Source organism: Microtus oregoni, unplaced genomic scaffold, assembly GCF_018167655.1.
Source record: "Microtus oregoni isolate MIOR12 unplaced genomic scaffold, Mior012 000005F_ref0000423, whole genome shotgun sequence".
Classification (NCBI taxonomy): Eukaryota; Metazoa; Chordata; class Mammalia; order Rodentia; family Cricetidae; genus Microtus; species Microtus oregoni.
Window position 1 is genome coordinate 40065336 of NW_024543064.1, and position 20158 is coordinate 40085493.

Below are 20158 nucleotides of genomic sequence, written 5' to 3' on the forward strand. Positions count from 1 at the left end.
CCTCAAGTTCTGCCCTGACTTCCCTCTGTGATAAATATTGTGACCTGGGAGCTGTAAGACAAAATAAACAGCCTCCTCCCCAAGTAACTTTTGGTCAGTATTTAACCATGGCAGCAATGAGCAAAGCAGGACAACACCTGTCACCTGACAGTTCCGTGGCCCACGCCTAGTTTGATGTTTTTTTCCCCTCTACTGTGAGACCATCTTAAAATTGGGAGCCATGACCGATTTACCTGGGTTTCCTTGACACATAGCACAGGCTTACCACAGGCTAGGTTTTCATGAACAATTGGGTGAAGGAATTAGTGAATGAATTTGGTTTGTACCAGTCCTGGACGGCGTTGAAGGATTCCTCGTTGGTGATGTCATACATCAGAATGAAGCCCATGGCCCCACGGTAATAGGCTGTGGTGATGGTCCTGTATCGCTCTTGCCCAGCTGTATCCTGGGTGAGAAAAGGAAGGAATCAGTCTCCTAGGAAGTCGACTGGCATCCTGAAAAGTCCCCAAGACAATTAACTAACAATCCAAGGCATGTTTAAGAAGCAGTCTTTATGCTTATTGCCCTGTGGTATAACTGGAGGAACACTAAGAAAATAATTAGCACTCCAATGGAAAAATGGCCAAGAGGCATGAATAATTCACAGGAGAAATGTAAATGGATAATCATTGTATTTTTAAAAACCCTATATCCTCACTTTAATTGGCATATAGTGACTGTACATAATAATAGGTTTCAATATGGCCTTTTCATATTTACATGTATTTTTATTATATATACCCCCATTACCCTTTCCTGCCCCCCCACTCTTGATGATTTCCTTTCCCTTCCCACCTAGTCTCTCTCTCTCTATCCTCCCTTCCCTTCCTTCCTTCCTTCCTTCCTTCCTTCCTTTCTTCCCTCCCTCTCTCCCTCCTTCCTTTCCTTCCTTCCTTCCTTCCTTTCTTCCCTCCCTCTCTCCCTCCTTCCTTTCCTTCCTTCCTTCCTTTCTTTACTTTTTATGAGCAAAGAGTTCCATCAGAGTAACTTATAGGGTCATGGCAGAGGAACTGCTTTTAGAAGTATGGGCTCTCTATCAGTGACTATACTCTAAAGGAAATGCTTCTCCTCCTACAGCAGCCATCAAGACCCTATTAGGATACTCAAGGAAGAGTGGGGCCTCATAACCCTGTCTCTGTCTCTCTCTCTCTCTCTCTCTCTCTCTCTCTCTCTCTCACACACACACACACACACACACACTTAGATACCATTATCTGTCCACAGTTCCTGGTCAGAGGAAGCTCAAGAGCCCCCCCACCTCTCTCTCGACAGGATATTGACAGACCCAACCTTGCATAAGTCTTATACTGTTAATCTCAGCTGATGTGATGAGATGGCTCCGTGAGTCGGGGTGTCCATCAAGTTCAATGTCCTGGACCCACATGGTAGAAGGAAAGAATGGATGCGAGCAGCTTGTTCCCCGACTTCCACACATGCGCAATGCCCGAGTGAGAGAGAGAACACTCACGCTTACACATTAGTTCAAAACAAAAGTGAAGCAACAACGTGATATTCCAAAGACAGCATTCTGCCTCAGCCCACTCCTTCCTCAGCACTGAAGTCCCAGTCAGCAGCTCCGTGTTCGCAGCACTCAGCCGGGTATGAGTCTTTACAGGTGCTACTCCTCACTGCAAAGTGAGCCTTCTGAGGAAAGCTGATGGCAGGACTACTCTATTGGCATGGACAGAAATATTTGGCAGCAATAGGATGTACATAACTTGTCCATTTAGGAAAACCAGCAATAGCTTCTCTGCTAGAGCCTATGACCTTACAGGCTACAGGCTTGTGTTCCAGCTGTGTGGTAGGACCCTGCTACCAAAGGCAAATTAGGTGTTGCCCCAGCCCTGTCTCCATCCAATATATGCCCCTTCCTCTGAAATAAAGTGGGGAAGCAGACTCCCGGAAGGCTAGTTTCTGTTGTACCCTCAAGCCGTACAAAGCCCTGCGTGCTGCCTCTGCTCCCTTCATCCTTGTGGTCTGGTGGCCAGTGGACCTCGAGGAAAAGGGAGGTCCCACAGGAGTAAACATCATCCCTGTTCTCAGGAAGCCTCGGTGGAGCTTCATAGAGAGGCTTACTTATCACTGAACTAGTCATTAGCAATAGGAGACAATATGTCATCAGAAGTGGTCAAAGAAAAGGTGATCTGAATTCAGGTGAGGAAAAGCAGTGCCGGGAAAGTTACAGGCCATGTCAGAAAGCAGAGATCATTTTATCGGGGTTGGCTGGGCTCTTCTGTAATTTTAGCTGCTGGAACACAGTTGTTTCCTTCCATCATTGGTGCCTACCCATCAAGGGTTGGCGGGGTGCTCTGCTTTGCGTCTTCCTGTGCTCAGGATAAAGACTGACAGAGCCGCTACCCAGGGGAAGACAGCGCAGGAACCACATGTGAGTTCTTTGAGCTTCTCTTTTCCCCATTTCACTAGGTGAAGCACATCAAATATCCAGACACAACTTTTAAAGGGGAAGACAATACAGTCCTATCAGGTACTCAGAAAAACAAAACAATGTATAATAAACAACATGAGATCCCTGTCGGTGGAGCCTGCCTGCACTGGGTCCAGAAGCCTCACCTAAAGATGTGCATAAGGAGGGCACCAGGGACTTTCCTAGGGAGGTTTTCCCAGTAGAGAGGTTTTATCTATCTATGAATCATCTAGCTATCATCTATCTATCTATCTATCTATCTATCTATCTATCTATCTATCATCTATCTATCATCTATCTGCCTATCATGTCTGTGTGTGAAGGGGAGGAGCATGTGCATGTGTGGAGGTTGCAGGATACCTTTGTTGAGGCAGTTTTCTCCTTCCGCCTGGGGGTTCTGTGGATGGAACTGAGGTAGTCAGGTTTGCATAACAGAAGCTCTCACCCACTGAGCCATCTCACCAACCCATGGAGGGATTTGTGCCTGTGCATACTCAGGCATTTAAAGAATGGTGGGAAGTGGGGCATGAGAGGAGGTGGAGGAAGGGGAAGAAGAGGTGGAGGAGGAGTAAGAAGAGGCAGAGGAGGAGGGAGAGGTGGAGAAAGAGGTAGAAGAGGTGGAGGAGGAGAAGAGGTGGAGGAGGAGGAGGAAGGAGAGGTGGAGAAAGAGAAAGAAGAGAGAGAGGAGGAAGAAGAGGTAAAGGAGGAGGAAGAAAAAGGGCAACAGCTGTTCCCACAAGTACTGTTTCTCCATGCTCTTAGCCACTCAGCTCTGGCCTAGACTTGTATAACTTGAGTTAATAAAACCAAGCCTGAAGTTTGCATGTGCATCTTCTCAGCAAAGTCTTTGAGAGTCTTACTCTTCATCCCAGTTGCTCCCAGATTATCCTTCTGACCACACGGAGCACTTCTCCCTAAGACATCTGGCAAGCACACTCTCAAGCTCATTAATGACTGAGAGTGTATACACCTAAAGCTGGAAACCTAGGTACAAGTAAGAGGAATAATTGCCGTGTGCCATATTTACGTGTGTTCTCTCTCTCTCTCTCTCCCTCCCTCCCTCCCTCCCTTTCTCCCTCCCTTCCCCTCTACTTCTCCCTCTCTCTCTTTCCTTCCTTTCCCCCTCCCCCCTCTCTGTGTATGCATACCTAATAAACACTGTTTCAAAACGTGTTTTGCTTCTCCCATGCTCTTGCCTCTGCTTCCTGTTCTTAGAGCCAATGCCACAGGCTCCCAGTATTCTCAAGTTCAGTCCTCGAGTCCTGTCGTAGAAGATTAGAATAAAACCACTCTTCCTGATCCAGGAGTCTAGCCAGTTCTGGGCTCCTGCACTGCCCCTGAACTGTGTCTGTAAAAGTGTTTAGTCTCATGTGTCTGCCCAGGTCTATGCCCTAACTCTTTAATGAAAAAAATCTTGTGATCTGGTTGATGCCCAACTAATTGGAAATCCTATTATGTAGTCATGGATGAGCCTGGACATGGAGTCAGCTTTATCTCTGTATTCCCAGTGCCTCACACAGGGCTATAAACACAGCAGAGTCTCAACTTCTCCCCCTTAAACAAAGGCCGGGGCCAGGGCTGAGGAGGCAACTCAGCAGTTCAGGGTACCTGCTGCTATTGCAAAGGACCCTGGTTCAGTTCCCAGCTTACAGTGGTCCACAACTCTGAAGTCAGGACATCCAGCCCCCTCTCTGGCCTCTGTGGCACACATGTGGCATACATAATACATGCAAAACACTCATGCACATAAAACAAAAATCAATAAATCATTTTTCAAAGCATGGGGGTTTTGATGCTTGTTTTGAGACAGCATCTCATGTAGCCCAAAGCCAAATTTGCAGTGTGTCTGAGGGTTCCTTTGATCCTTCTGCCTCTGCCTCCAAGTGCTGAGGTTCAGGCCTGAGTCACCATGCTCAGTTTTATGCAGTTCCTGATATAATCCAGAGCTTTCTGCATGGTAGGCAAACGCTATCAACTGAGCCATATCCCAACCACTGAAAGCGTGGTCTTTGGCGTCAGCTCTCTGCTCTCCAGTTCAGCATGTCACCATGAGGCAGTCCCTTAGATGACTTCTAATAACTGCTGTCTCCTGTTATCCACACTTTTTCATGGTTCTATCCTTGAGCAAACTTTGGGTGAGGCCTTAGCTTCTTCCTTGTAAAACGGGAAAAATAACAATGCCTAATTCATAGGATTTTTAAAAATGAAGATTACACATAAAAGGGCTATGGATGTAGTTTAGTTGATAGAATGTTTGTCGGGCACGTGTGAAGCCCCAAGTTCAACCATCAAGCCACGAGAAGGGTATAACCAGCATGGTGGCGCACACCTTAATCCCAGCACTTGGGAAGTGAAGGCAGGAGGACTGTCCTCAGTTACAGAATGAGTCCAAGGCAAGTCTGGGCTATGTAAGACCCTGTCTCAAAAGAAAAGAGTTCTGGGAATAGGTCCTGGTACATACACCAGCTATTATTTTTGCACTTCCCTGGGTCTGTCCAGCTCCAGTGGACATACTTCATGCCCTATGTCACTTCCCTCTCCATTCAGAATTATCACAGCCGACTCCAAAGTCTCAGCGTGAAAGAGAATGGATGGCAGGCGTTTCATTAGCCGTGTGACTGTGGATGGACCGATTATTTCATTTCTTGGAGACTTTGTTTTTATTTTTTATTTTTTTTTTTGGTTTTTCGAGACAGGGTTTCTCTGTGGTTTTTGGAGCCTGTCCTGGAACTAGCTCTGTAGACCAGGCTAGTCTCGAACTCACAGAGATCCGCCTGCCTCTGCCTCCCGAGTGCTGGGATTAAAGGCGTGCGCCACCACCGCCCGGCTGAGACTTTGTTCCTCACATAGGGAATAGGGCTTTGGTAATTTAATAGAATGTCTGGCCCATAATAGGCAACTGAGTAGGTGAGTATTCATCATTATTATTTAACTTTTAAATCATTTCTATAAATAGTTAACTTTAATTTCTTCATCTGCTTAGGCAAGAGAGAGAGAGAGAGACGGTTTAGCAGGTCAAGAGCACTTGTTTCTCCTTCCGAGGACCTAGGGTCAGTACCCAGCACCCACATGGTGGTTCACAGTCACCTACCCAGTTGCAGGGGATCCAAGGCCCTCTTCTGACCTGCTCAGGCACCAGGCATAGACATGGTACGCATCATATATGGATGTTTTATATATTCATATATACAAAAAAAATAATGAGCAAATCTAAAAGTTAATCTCCTTATCTACAAAGCAATGGTAACAGCACAAACAAAGGGGTTGTGTGAAGATGAGAAACAAGGTCTATTAGAGCCTGGCAGAGCACACCTGACATGGAGGGTGCTCCCAAAAGCCCAGAGCAGCAGCTGCTGGTATTGACAGTGCCATTGTGATTTCACGTAAAGAAAAACAGGGTTGGGAACAACTAGCCAGCTCTCACTGCTCAATGCTAAATGGAAAGTGGCCGAGAGAACCACTCCTAAACCCCCATCTTTTATTTTTAAAAATCACATTGACAAACATTGATTTCATTTCCAGTGATGAGAGTCAGAAATAGAACCAAAAAGGAGACAGGAAGGAGCAGAAAGAAAGATGAGTGACTCACTGGCTACTTGAGGAAGGAGACCATGTCATCAAGAACAATCAAATCTCTTTAAGGTAATGGACATTCTGTGAGCTCTCCACATCAGCAAAGTGTTATGCCAGAGAGCAGACACCAGAGTGAGCAAGCCACTGCTCTGGCCCCCAGCATCCCTGTCAATGTGCAAGACAGACACACGGACAATGGCAAGGGACACCTACACGTGCCAGGTGCTTTCATAAAGCCCCATTCCGGTGGCCAACACTTCTGTCTTCCTGGGCACAAGGTTAAAAATCACCTACAAAGCTCAAATGAAATCATATGTACAGAACATAGGCCCTTCGCTAATATTGCTCCAGCACAGTCTCCTTCTCTTGGTAGTTCCTTAAGTTACATTACAGGCCGTTCTCATTCATGCTCCCCATATCCTCTCTGCCACTTGGTGCCACATACGCCCTCCCAGCTTCTCCACTTAGCTTGGTGACCAGATTGTTGGATCCTAAAGTTAAGAAAGAAACTTCAAGGTTATTTAATCTACATCCTCACTCAAAAACAGTAACTTTACTAGCATGTTGACATTGAGTATTTCCAACATTGGGCCCCACCCCCTGCCAAGGCATTCCGTTGATGGACAGTTCTGATCATTAAAACACTTCCTCCATTTGCTGAACTGAAATCTATGAGTATAATTATCTATTGATTTAACTCTGTTCTCTGGAGACACAGAACAAATCCAGTGCTCCACTCATGGGGCATTTCTCCAAATGTTTAGATCCTTGTATTTGTTTAATTCTTTGAGTTTATAGGGTTTTACCCCCATTATCTAAGCTAAAGCCCTGTGGGAAAAGCGTTAGTATCTCCATTCCCCTAGAGCAGGGGTTCTCGACCTTCATAATGCTAAGGCCCATCATGTTGTGGTGACCCCCAACCATATTTTTTTTTGCTACTTCATCACTGTAATTTTGCTACTGTTATGAATCATAATGTAAATATCCATGTTTCTGATGGTATTAGGCGACCCTGTGAAAGAATCGCTTGATCCCAAAGGGGTCATGGCACGCAGGTTGAGAATCACTGCTCTAAAGGGGCAGCTGAAGCCCGAAGCAGCAGAAGACAGGCAGTTGTGAAGACACTGTTTTCGGTTATTTTCTTGTTCTAAAATACTCTGACAAAAGCAATTTAAAGAAGAGTTTATTCTAGATCACTGTCCAAGGACTCCATTCACTGTTCTAGATCACTGTCCAGGGGTTCAGCTTGCTGTTCTAGATCACTGTCCAGGGGTTCAGCTCACTGTTCTAGATCACCATCCAGGGGCTCTGTTCACTGTTCTAGAGCACTGTCCAGGTGTTTAGCTCGCTGTTCTAGATCGCCGTCCAGGGGCTCCGTTCGTTGTTCTAAAGCACTGTCCAGGGGTTCATCCATCAGTCTAGGTCACTGTCCAGGAGTTTGACCTACCATTCTAGCACTCTCCTTGGGCTCAGTCCACTGTTCCAGACTACTGTCCAGGGGCTCGGCCTACTGTTCTAGACCACTATCCAGGGGCTCAGTCTGCTGTTCTAGACCACTATCCAGGGGTTCAGTGCACCATGGCAGAGAAGTCAAGGCAGTAGGAGCTAGAAGCCCTAGTCACAACGTATTCTGCTCCTCTCCCCTTCTCCATTTATATAGTCCAGGATCATAGCCAGGGAAAGCTGCTGCCTACAGTGGGCGGGCCTTCCTTCCCACCCTCAGTGAACACAATCAGAGCCCTGTCTCCTAGGTGACTCTAGATTCTGTCCAGTCGACAATGAACACTCTCACGGGGGCCTAAGTAAAGTTAGGTCTCACGTCTCCAATGGTCTTTTCACACAGCAACACAGATGACTTTCAATCACCTGAAACAGGACCAGAACCGTGAAGGGAACTTGGAATCCACTGAGAGCCGTGTTTTGTTTAATCCTGAAGGAATGGTTACCTCTATCTCAAAGACCTAAAGGGCCAAAGGAGTTGACCTTCTCCTTTTCAATTTCAAATCTTTGCTGGGGGTTGTTTAGGGACAAGATCACTAAGCAGTGTTTGCTTAAGTCTATGGTGCCTGTTTGCCATGAAGATCAGCTTGCACTGGATGTGGGTTCTGAGGCAAGAGGGGTCAGGGAGGCCCATCCAATCAGAGCCTTCCTAGTCCCATGAGTACTGAAAAGCTCACTCAGCCCAGCCAAGAGGCTGTCCTGACCACCCCAGCCAATCAAACGCTCAAGAACACGCTTTCTTGGAACCATGTGCATCTCTTTTGTAGCGTTCATCCCTGCTATAATTTCATATTTATTTGTGTAATTGTTTGATTAGTGTCTGTCTACCCTGCCAAGCTGCAAGGCCATGAGAACAGGATGTCTGGTTTTGCCTACTGTTGGATCTCCAGTGTCTGGCCCAGCACATGAGGCTGGAGTGTTCCGACAGATCTGTTGGAAGGATGGATTTTTTTTTTTTGGATGCCCTCAATGTTCTGGATGGAACTCATGAGTGCCAGATGGACTTTTAAAATTCACATCTCACCACCTTTCTCCGTGTCTAAGGCCTTTCCTGGATTCTGAAAGCTCACAGCTTCTCAAAAGATAGACTCTTCATGATCTAGCTCTGATTGCCCTTCTAGTTCCTTCCATCTCGTTCCCTGACAGAACAATGAGCTCCAGTTTTGCCTGATTACTGTGTACTCTTGGCATCCCTGGGATTTTGCTGATCTTTGTCTGATCTGTTCCTTTCCTTTCCTTTTTTTTATGTGGGGGGTACTGGCGTTTGAACCCAAGGCCTCACACAAGCTAGCCAAGTGCTCTACTACTGAGCTGTATCCCCAGTCCCAAGTCTCTACTCTTCTACATACAACCTTATGCAGAAGTGTTCTGTGCTGCTGGATGTGGCAGTTCACGCCTTTAATCCCAGCACTTGAGAGGCCTAGATAGGTGGATCTCTAAATTCAAGGCCATTCTGGTCTACAAAGTCTCACGGTGGTGAGGTGTGTGTGTGTGTGTGTGTGTGTGTGTGTGTGTGTATGTGTGTGGATTTTTCTGATTCTTTCACCAAGTTCTACACACATGGGGTGGGGGGACAGGCAGACAGACAGAGACAGAGACAAAGAGATTTTGCTCTCTGCCCAAATATAGTTTGGTACCAACCATATCATTTCATACATTATATTTTTTGGAGTTACTGGTCTATTTATCTGTCTTCTATTTCAGGCTATGAGCACCTTGAAGTCAAATCAAATATAACTAAATCCCAGGTCCTTAACTCTGGCAAACGGCACATAGTAGGCATTTAATAAGAATGTCAGTGAGGACTTCTAGGGCTGTCTAGGTACTGAATTAAGAAAACTAATTTAACCAACTGAGCTAACTGGCCACAGGACAGGGAACCCTGATTGCTTTTCGGGCTGGGGGGGGGGGACTTAATTGGGGGAGGGGAAGGGAAATGGGAGGCGGTGGCGGGGAAGAGACAGAAATCTTTAATAAATAAATAAATTAAAAAATTAAAAAAAAATAAAAAAGAAAACTAATTTAGCTAGGCCACGGTGGCACACTCCTTTAATTCCAGCACTTGGAAGGCAGAAGCTGGCAAATCTCTATGAGTTCAAGGCCAGCCTGGTCTACAGAGTGAGTTACGGGACAGTCAGGACAGTTACACAGAGAAATCCTGTCTTGAATAAACAAAACAAACAAACAAAACTAATTTAGAACTCATTTGAAAGAGTGTGTGACATCATACACACTCCTCCTCCTTCTGGTCCTTTTCAGAGTTACTGACAGAGGCAGGTTAAACAATGGAATGCCTCAGGCTTTCTTGGTCAGCCAGCCCCCAAATCCTAACATAGAGACATTATTAATTAGGAATGCTCAGCCTTAGGCTTGTTTCTGGCTATTTTTTCAAACTCAAATCAACCCATTTCTATTGATCTATGTGCTGCCCTGGGGTTCATCTATGTTCTGTCCATCCTGCTTTCCCGCTTCCTCACGTCTGACTGACTGACTGGCCCCTCTTTTCTCTCTGCCTGCCAGTCCCTCCTATCCTTCCTCTATCTAACTATTGGCCATTAAGTTTTTTATTAAATCAATCAGGTGCCTTAGGCAGGCAAGATAAAATAGCAACACATCTTTACATAGTTACACAAATACTCTTTTTCACAAAGATATCAGTTCCTCCTTCCTCCACGTAGGGCCCAAGAACCAAACTCAGGTCTTCGGGCTTGGCAGCAAGTGCTTTTCCGCACTGACCCGCCTTGCCAGACCTCATTGTCATTTTTTTTTGGCTCATTGAATGAATGTGGGTCTTTATTTTAGCAACAGTAGACACAGACTATTAGAAATAGAAGGTTCCTATGAGTGGACCAATTCCCTATGTTTACTGAGTGTATACTAGTGGATAAAACCTGTGTGGTTCCTACTGGCAGAACCCACACAAGATAGGAGGGGAGCTTGCCACGCCCATGGAAATCCTGTGAAAGGTACACATGAGGTCAACGCCATCACTTTTTGGATGAAGATTGAAAGTTCAGTGAGATGAGTACCTTGTGTTAACTTTAGCTTTGGTCTCTGACACAAAGTCCTTACAACTCAAAAACGCTGGCGGGTGTGACTGCTGCTTTCCATTAAAGCCCAGACACCAAATTTTACCTGAAGCAGGTGAACTGAACTGAATGCCTCGGGCTTCCTTTCACTGTTAGCAAAGCATCTGGCGTGTCTTAGATGTTCAGTAAATGCGTGTAGAATGGTCCAATCGGAGCGCCATGTCAGGGATTTGTTTCCACTCCCACCTGCACTTCTCATTTAGACTGGAAATGGGGCTGTGCCTTGTTATTTCTATGCCTTCAATGTCAACAGCAACGCTTAGCACCTGGCAGCAAACATCCACAAAGAAATGAACGAGTGAGGGGAAGGCAGTATGATGCCGTGGCAATCCGAAGTAGCATCGCCAAACCTTAGCCCCTTTATCGAACCTTCTTCTGCTTGGTGTCTGTGGCAAGCAGGTTGCTGGTCCTTCCCTTTTTGTTGTTGTTATTTTGGTTTTGTTTTTTGGAGAGAAGGTTTCTCTGTGTAGCTCTGGCTATCCTGGAACTCACTCTGTAGACCAGGCTGGCCTCAAACTCAGAGATCCCCCGGCCTCCCAAGTGCTGGGATTAAAGGTAGGCATTGCCTCCGCTGCCACGGCCGCCCTGCCGGCCCTTCCCTTCTCTCTTCCCCGTGCTGGCTATGTGTCCTATACTGGCTCCTTGTCCTCGCCAGGCCCTCACTTTCCAGTTACAGATGGAAGATTACAGCTGTCTGCTGCACATCTCCACTCAGTCTGAACCCTTCCGACGGGTACCCAGTTAGTGGACCACTCCTTGTTGTCTGCCTCATTTGTAGCTTCTTCATCAGGAAGGTCCTTACGAGCATCCCCATGTATCGGGACACAGGGCAGGGACTCTAGAGGTGTGTGTTGAATAATCCATCACTCGCTTGTATTCCCAGCACTTCGCATGGATAAATTTAGCTTCAGCCCTACCAGCCCACTTCCTCTCTACTCCTTTTGCCTCTAAATCAACAGCAGCATCACTCCCAGCATTCTGAGAAGTCTCTCTGAGTTCACACAATTTGCCACCTGCCGTATCCTCTAGATGACTCACCCAACTCCCCTTCAAGACAGGAAGATGCAGGGAGAAAAGTGAGGTGGAAGGGGGAACAGGAGGAAAAAGTCAAACCTAGAACAAGAGTATACTTAGTGTCTCCTGAGGTCAGGGCAAGTACAAGGAAATGAAAAGGTCAGGTCTGGCGCTGGGAAATTGCCATGGTAAAAATAGCGCCCTCCGCCGAACCGACATTTGCAGAAAAGAAATGGTTAAGAAAGAGATAGTGAGTGTCTGCTAGTAATCAGACCAGTGCGATTTGAAATGAGGGGTTTTGATTGTTTTAGTCTACTGAATTTACTAAGAATGAGACATTATTAGCTGCCCACAAAGGTAAAGTAAAATACGATTGTATCACCGAGAAGCTGACTAGAGGAAGTGAACGCAGGACAGGTTTTGCTGGCAGGGATGACCACCGCAACACGGTTCACAACAGCTCCGAGTTGCAAAGTAGTGAAAATGATAGAGAAGGGGCGAACGCTAAGCTCTGAGGGACAAAGGCTGCGCTTCATTCTTTGACGGCTTCTGTGTCCTGGACACGAGGGGAGAGCAACATAAACTGGTGAATGATGGCTTCTGAACGGCCACGGTACATCCTTCACATAAAGCATAATGAAATCACTAAATGAATATTCATTAGGACTTTCTATTAATATTAGCTATGCTTAACGTCACGATATCAGACCAGAGAAAAGGTGAGGAATAAAACTGAATACAGAGTATGACCTCAACAATGTTAAAAATTCAGAGGAAGCATACAGAAAAGAATTCAATCAGAATACTAATGATAGGCCAGAAAGATGGCTCAGCAGGAAAGGGAGCTTGCCACCAGGTCTTACAACCTGGGTTCAGTCCCAGGAACCGCATGGTGGAGGGGGTGAGTCAACTTCATCAGGTTGTCTTCTGGCCCCTACCAGTGTGCCATGGCGTGTGCCTCTTCCACATAAAATAAGTAAGTAAAATGCAATAGAGTCTCAATAATGTTTTCTTTAAAGTTGGCTGGCCATAACTTAAATATGCACGTATAACATGCCTGTGTGTGTGTGTGTGCATGTGTTATACACATCTGTGTGTGTAACTATGGGCAGAGGCGTGCCACAGCATATGTGTAGTGGTGAGAAGACCATCTTGGATGTTGGTCCTTAGCTTCCACCTTGTTGGAGAAAAGGGTCTCTTTGTTGTTTTTCCACTGCATACTACAGGCTAGCTGGCCCTTGAGTCTCCAGGGATTCTCCTGTCTCGCTCCCCCATCTCCTAGTAAGAGGCCTGCCCCAGGAATATAAACGCTCATACCACATGTCTGGCTTTCCTATGGGTTCTAAAGGATTTGAATTCCAGTCTTCACATTTGGATGACAAGTGCATTTATCCATGCAGCCAAACTCTCTAGTCTTCAAATTATTTTTAATGACCACATGTTACCTTTATAAATTAAGAGTCCCTAGCAAGTACTGACAGTTGTTACTATTATTAGTAGACATCCAGAGAGAAGGAACTGGGAGAAAAACATGGAGGGACATTCATGAGCTACTAATTGTTATAGCTGGACGTATAGGTATATACTATCTATTATTATTATAGTCATGTGCCATTTATTCTTCCTACTCGAGTATATGTTTGAATTTTTCCAAAATAAACAGCTGAAAAAGAAGCACCACAAAAATAGGTAGGCTTGAAACAGCACATCTGGGGGGAGCACAGGCAGTTCCATTCTCGGAGGGGTTAAAACAGTCTCACAGACTTTCAAATGCTCATTTTTCTATAGTCGAGCATCCTTGAAGCTGGGATGTGTCTTACATTTGCTAGCATCTTATGTTCTCTGGAGCATACGACTTAAAGGTGGGGAGGAAATAGCAAGAGATGCTGAAGCTAGGGCTCTGAGGTCTTGAACACCAGGCTAAGTGACACCCGACATGGGGCTGTCACCTGGAGGTCATTCAGTGACCGTGTGCTAGCTAACAAGGCCGTGTTGGAGTGATGTTGCTTAAATCAGGGGACATGGACTTGTGGAGGAAGCGTTTGAGCCCTTGCTCCCTCTCCTTGTCATCCCTGAGTTCTCGTCCTTTCTGCCTCAGAACGGTCATCTTAGCCCCATTTTCCTGAAAGCAATGACCATTCCCCCAGAACCTACGCCAGGGCCATGACTGATACCCTCTGCTGTGATATTTCAAAGCCAAACCCTCAGCTTGAGGTCTGGCCCAAGAGCCCTACCGAACTCCTTTCCAGATGAGAATGGAGGAGTTACATATAAGAGATGCGAAGAGCTCACCGGGACCTCTGGGACTTAACTAGAAAGAAGTCAGGCGTCCAAGATCTCCAGCCTACACCGAGCTATGCTTTCCCTCTGGCCTCATTGCTGCTTTCTTTGGGGAGTTGGCCAGAGTCTCCATAGCAGACGAATCCCCTGAGGATCATTTGCATACAGGTGCCAGAGAGGTCTAAAAATAGGATCAACACTCAGCTCCAGGAAGCAAAAGCCTTGAAATGTATTTACAGGGGAAGGGAGTCAACCATCGAAGGAGGGAGGGAGGAGCCTGTCAGAGGCAGCCTGAGAAGAGCTGGAAAACCACAGGTGCAGGCTGGATCCAAGAGACCCAAGTATGATTTAATCCCAGTGTTCATCTGCTTGGTACACTTAAGATCAACACCCTTCTCCCTGGACTTTGGATTCTCCATGTTTAAAATAGGGAAGTTAGGCCAGATGGTAAATGTTACTTCTGACTCGAAGAGACAGAGTTGAGCAGTAAACCAAAGAGGAAATTCAAGAGACTTGCCAGCGTCCCAAATCGAGTGTCCCACCTTACACGGCCTTCCCCATGTTAAGCTGCTGTGCTCTGGCTGTCTAACTTCAGGGCCCAAGAGCTCGCCACCCCTCCCTAGTCCACTCATCCCAGTTCCTGCCACCATCCATAGCTCATTCTTAAGTCTCTGTTTCCTCTGCCTGGAGTAGCGGTAGCCCCAGCCCTCTTCTGTGAGTCACTCAGAATTCAGCTCACACACCTCCTCCTCCTGGGTGATTCTGTTTCTCTCCAGTCCCCACAGGCAGACATAACGACTGGCTGCAGCTAGGTACAACAGGGTATATCAGGTACTGTACCGGTTCCCATCACTTCCCCAGAGAAATTCTTTTTCACATTCATTCCACAGAAAACTGACGTTAAATATCTGGCCTAAGGTCACACAGCAGGAAAGACCCTTACCAGAGGATCTGAGCTCACAGCCTTCCTTACCTATCTTCTCTATGAATTGCCAAGGTGTTTGTCTCTGTCACCAGACTGTAAACTCTGTCCGTGAGCTCTTTCTACTACAAACTCTGGTTTTGGTTAGTTGGTTGGTTGACTGTGAATGTTTGAAACAACACCTACCTGGGGGTCATTTTAAACAGCACACCTAGGGGACAAATGGAGCTAGAATCAAGACCAAACCGAACAGATAACACCCATAACTCTCTCTGCTATATTAAACCTCTTTGGGAAGATGGTCACAAATTTTTATTTTTATTTTTTTAGCTCTGTTCACCTAGGCACCCACTTCTATTTTCATATCAGGTATGGAATCACCTCTTTTGAGATACAGTCTTTCTTTGTAGCCATGGCTGTCAGGATTAAGCGTATGAGTCGCCACTTCCAGCCCAAGAAACCTCCTAAAATTATTCTTTTTTTTTTTTTTTTTTTTTGGTTTTTGGAGACAGGGTTTCTCTGTGCAGCTCTGGAGCCTGTCCTGGAACTTGCTCTGTAGACCAGGCTGGCAGTGAACTCACAGAGATGCACCTGCCTCTGCCTCCCAAGTGCTTGGATTAAAGGCATGCGCCACCACTGCCCAGCTCCATTCTTATCTTTTTAGTATTCCTTCTCTTCAGCACTTATTTGTCCCTTAGTTTTGTGTGTGTGTGTGTGCGCGTGCGCACGTGCGTGCATGGGTACAAGTGTTTGTGTGTGCACGCACGCACACATGTGTGTGAACGTAGGGGTGGGCTGTAAATGTAAACACGAGAGGATATCAGATGTCTTCCTGTACCACTTGCCACCTCATATTTTGAGACAGAATCTTTCACTGAACTCAAAGCTCACTGAGTTGGCTACACTTGAGGTCCAGTGGGTCTCCAGGAGCCACCTGACTCTGCGCCCTCAATACTGGGGTTATGGGCGCATGCAAGCACTTAATGGGGAAGGGTACCATGCTAGGGATTTGAGGATCAAGAGTATTTGAGTTCAAACCCCAGCTCTGCCCGCTTCCTAGCATGTGACCTTGGACCAGTTATTTGGCATCCCGGGAACTAGGCTTAACTGAAAAGTAGTGCTATCAATCCTGCTGGGAGGGGGAAATAGCGCTGTGACAATGCTTTGGCAGCTGTACAGCTCAGTCTAAACATGAGTCATGTTCATTCAGCTTACAGCTTGCCCTCAATCTGCTGCTCTTTCCTCTGGAGCCGTAAACCTCAGATTCCCAGGAGCGGGAGGTGCAGGGAAGAACTCAGAGGAAGGAACAGGAGCGCACGCATGCGCTGCCAGGCTAGCGCCTGCTTAACAAACTACAACTAGACCGAAATTCAAGGGCTAATTATGGCCCCTGCAGGTGGTAAATGTCCAGGGCAGGCTTTGGGCTTAATCCCTTGACACAGCCACACTCTGGTGGGGTGAGCTCTGTCCAGTGAGGGTATCTTTCTCTCCTTCCAAAGCAGCACCTCACGGCAGCCTGAGCGGGAGGGATTCTCAGTCACCTCAGGTTTCTCTGGTCACTTGTTCTTCTCCCTTTCCTTCCGTATCTCTTCCCTTCTTCCCTTCCATGGCTAGAAAAAGCAACTGGAAAGTTCAGCTTGGAACCCTATTAAAAACTGCCAGCTTCGGGGCTGCGGAGATGGCTCTGTGGTTAAGAGCACGGGCTGCTCTTCCAGAGAGAATCTGGGTTTGAATCCTAGCACCCACATGCTAGGTTCTGATCATCTGTAACTCCAGTTTTAGAGGATCGGATGGCCTCTTCTGGCCCCTGTGGACATCAACTATGCACATGGTGTATGGACACACAAAGGCAGAAACACCCATACACATAAAATCCTAAAGATAATTGTCAGCATAGCATAGTTTCAGATACTTTGGGGCTTAAAGGGAGAGGATTATTTGAATCCAAGAATTCAAGGGCAACTTGGACAACATATCAAGACTCCATCTTAAAAATAAAAATAAATAAATTAATTAATTAAACAGTTTCTGCCAAGGAGGCTGGAATGAAGGAGGTAGAAGCCTGGTGTCCTCTTCAATTGCTCTCCACCTATTTTATTTTTTTTAATTTATTTATTTATTTTTAGATCTCTCACTGAACCTGCTCTCACAGATCCAGCCAGATTGGCTGCTAATGAGCTTTGGGGTTTGCCTGAGTCTGAATCCTCAACACAGGTGTGTACTGTCACACTTGGCTTTGGCATGGATGTTGGGGATCTGAACTTAGGTCTTCATGCTTGCAAGTGCTTTACCCACTGAGCCATTCTCCCTAGCTCCCGGAACCCTTATTCTTGGCAAGGCCCAGGGCTTGGTGCTGGAGACACAGACATGAGTCAGGCCCTCCCACCACCCTGGGAAATTTCAGTCTGGAGAGAAGACCCTGTAGTCTAGATGCTTGCAGTGCAGCTGGCAGGGGTGGGAAATTAAGAAGGCTCCAACCCAGGCTGGAGACCCAAAGGGATGATGCTTGGACTGAATTTTTAAAGTCGAGGGTTTTCTGACAGAGAATGAGAGAAGAGGGGTGCTCAGGAAGGGAGGAGGGGACAGCCCAGGCAGAATACGAAGAAAAACAGCCAAAGAAGAGGGCGCAATTAAGTATAAGTGGTATTCTGGATGAGATCCTGGGAGGGAGAAAGGACACTGGGTGAAAATGTAAATCATTCAGGGTCAGTGAGCTGACTCAGGGGGAGGGCGGTACGTGGTAAAAGTGCTAACTGCGCAGCCCTGGTGGCCTGATTTGATTCCCAGAACACACACGGAGAAAACAAACAAACAGATTTGACGGTTTGACGCTGGAATCCGGAGTCCTAAGACTCCCATGGTGAACCTGGAGGCAGAGAAGGAGATTCCCTCACACAGTAGCCAGTCCAGGGCCAGAAATAATCAGAGTCAGAGTCACTGCCTCAACACGATGGGAGGGGAGAACTGACTCCTGAAAACTGTCTTCTGGACATGTGTGCACCCCCACACAGACACAGAGGAATGGGGGGAAAGGGGAGATGGGGACAGAAGACAATGATATGAACTATAAACTTAGAATGTATTGATACAGCATAGATGTGCTGTGCTACCGCAGAACGGGACTAATAGGGATAGTGAATGGGGAGCGGCGAGAAGTCTGTATTCACTTTGAAATTTTTTTGTAAATCTAAGACCCTGTTTTGGTTTTGAGGACAGGGTCTCAGGGAGCCCAGGGTGGCCTCTTTGTGTAGCTCAGGATAATCTTGAACTCCTAATCTTTTCTCCTCTCAAGTGCTGGGATTACAGGTGTGCACTATCAGGCATAAATTTAAGACTGTTTTATTTATTTATTAGTATTCCCAGTATTGAGTGCTGGGACTGGGGGTGTGGCTGGTAGGCTTCCAGAAGGGTAAGTAACTGGCTGGGCAGAATTTTCTGTGCATTGGTGGGCAACCTGGCCCTTCCCACCCATGCACCATGCACCCATGCACCCGTGCACCCGTGCACCCACGCACCCGTGCACCCATGCACCCATGCACCCACCCCACTGGCATGACAGCCATCAGAGAGCCTTGGAAAAAAGGAGACTCAGAGCGGGAAACTCTGTTTGGGTTACTGCTGCCGTCTAGGGGTGAAATACTCAGAATCAGGCAGCAAAGGGAAAGAGGAGACAGCCAGGCTTATTGCTGGCCTTCAGGAGAGAGCTATGGATGGGGGTGGAGCAGCACATACTGGTAATTCCCAACACTTGGGAGGCTGAGGCAGGAGGATCAGAAATCACGACCATCCTCAGCTATAGAGAGAATTCAAGGCCAGCCTGGGGTACATGAGGCCCTAGATCAAAGGGGAAGAAGGATTTTGGAACAAAACTGAAGAAGGCTGAAATTTTAATGTAAAATTAACAGTGGGATGAGTAGAACGTATGCCTTAGTTCTGAGCTGGAGCAAAAGTGTGGCTCAAGGGGGAAGGAGAGAAATGCCCTGGACTTGACCACCTACCCATCGGGGCCTGAGCTCAGAGCCTCTGCGTCATTCACAGAGCCAGCCGACTTCACAGAGGAAGGCGAGAGGCACAGGAACACAGAGGATGAGCCGCTTCCAGTGGTCACCTGGCAACCCAGGTGAAGGGCAACAGTGTAGGGGAAGGACGCAGCCGCAGAAGGAAGGCCTTTCAGCTCCCTATACTCCCATCTCTTCCTTTAGCAACACATCAGGCAAGATCCAGGGAAGCTTGAGAACCCCGGCCTTCCACAGCAACTGGCCAGAGCCCTGCTGTGTCCCCATCTTCACTGGAACGGAGGAAAAGCAGTTAGACTCCCATCTAATCTCTCTGCTGATGACTCAACCTTCTCAGACTCATGGCTTTGATCCTAAAAGCAACAGTGGCCATCTCAGACCAGTCACACAATACAGCCAGCGCTGTTCCTGCTCCTTCCCTCACTGTGTAACTTTCCGCTTGATTGCTGAGCATCTGTTCCGAACATGTCACTAAGGTCTTTCCTTGGAGGGTCTTGTTGGGCCTTCACTAAATACTAAGAAGTTATCGTTGGTATTTGTCCTGCCTTATGGTCAAAGGAACTAAAAATCAGACACTGCTGGTGCCGGGTGTCCATTCTGCTTAGGCTACAGCTGAACTGAGCCCCATGTCATCTTGTATCAAACATTCAGCAGCTCCTTAGAGCAGTAATTCTACCATTCCCAATAAATATAATTCTGAATATTCTGAGTGTTTTACTAAAACCCTTAGCTTGTAGCTTGTGTGTGTGTTTGTGTGTGTGAGTGTGTGTGTGTGATGCACCTGAGGCAAGTGTGTATCATGTGTGGTGATTTGAATAAGAATGGTCTCCATAGATTTCACATGCCTGTTTGAATGCTGGTGGGTTGTGACCCCTTTTTGGGGTCAGAGGACCCTTTCACAGAGGACATATATCAGATATTCTACATATCAGATATTTACATTACATTCATAAAAATTGCAAAATTACAGTTATGAAGTAACAAAGAAATAACTTTATGGTCAGGGGTCACCACAACATGAGGAACTAGCTTTTATTTTGGTTTTTCAAGACAGGGTTTCTCTGTGGCCTGTCCTGGAACTAGCTCTTGTAGACCAGGCTGGCCTCGAACTCACAGAGATCCCCCTGCCTCTGCCTCCTGAGTGCTGGAATTAAAGGCGTGCACCACCACCGCCCAGCTCGAGGAACTGTCTTAAAAGGTCACAGTATTAGGAAGGTTGCCTTAGAGGCTACTGCACCACGTGCTAACTTAATTAGTTATTTTCCTACACACCAGTGTTGCTCCACCTGTGGGGCTGAAC

The 20158-nt window shown here is 46.7% G+C and overlaps 1 protein-coding gene across 2 annotated transcripts in view; it reads right to left on the reverse strand.

Annotated features, from left to right (window-relative positions):
• Rab3b (RAB3B, member RAS oncogene family) overlaps window positions 1-20158 on the reverse strand; it is a 61012-nt gene that overhangs the window by 16038 nt on the left and 24816 nt on the right. For both annotated transcript variants that reach the window (XM_041652280.1, XM_041652281.1), the window contains exon 3: window positions 327-445. In XM_041652280.1, coding sequence (XP_041508214.1) covers window positions 327-445 — 119 coding nt within the window. The remainder of the gene's footprint in view (window positions 1-326; window positions 446-20158) is intronic.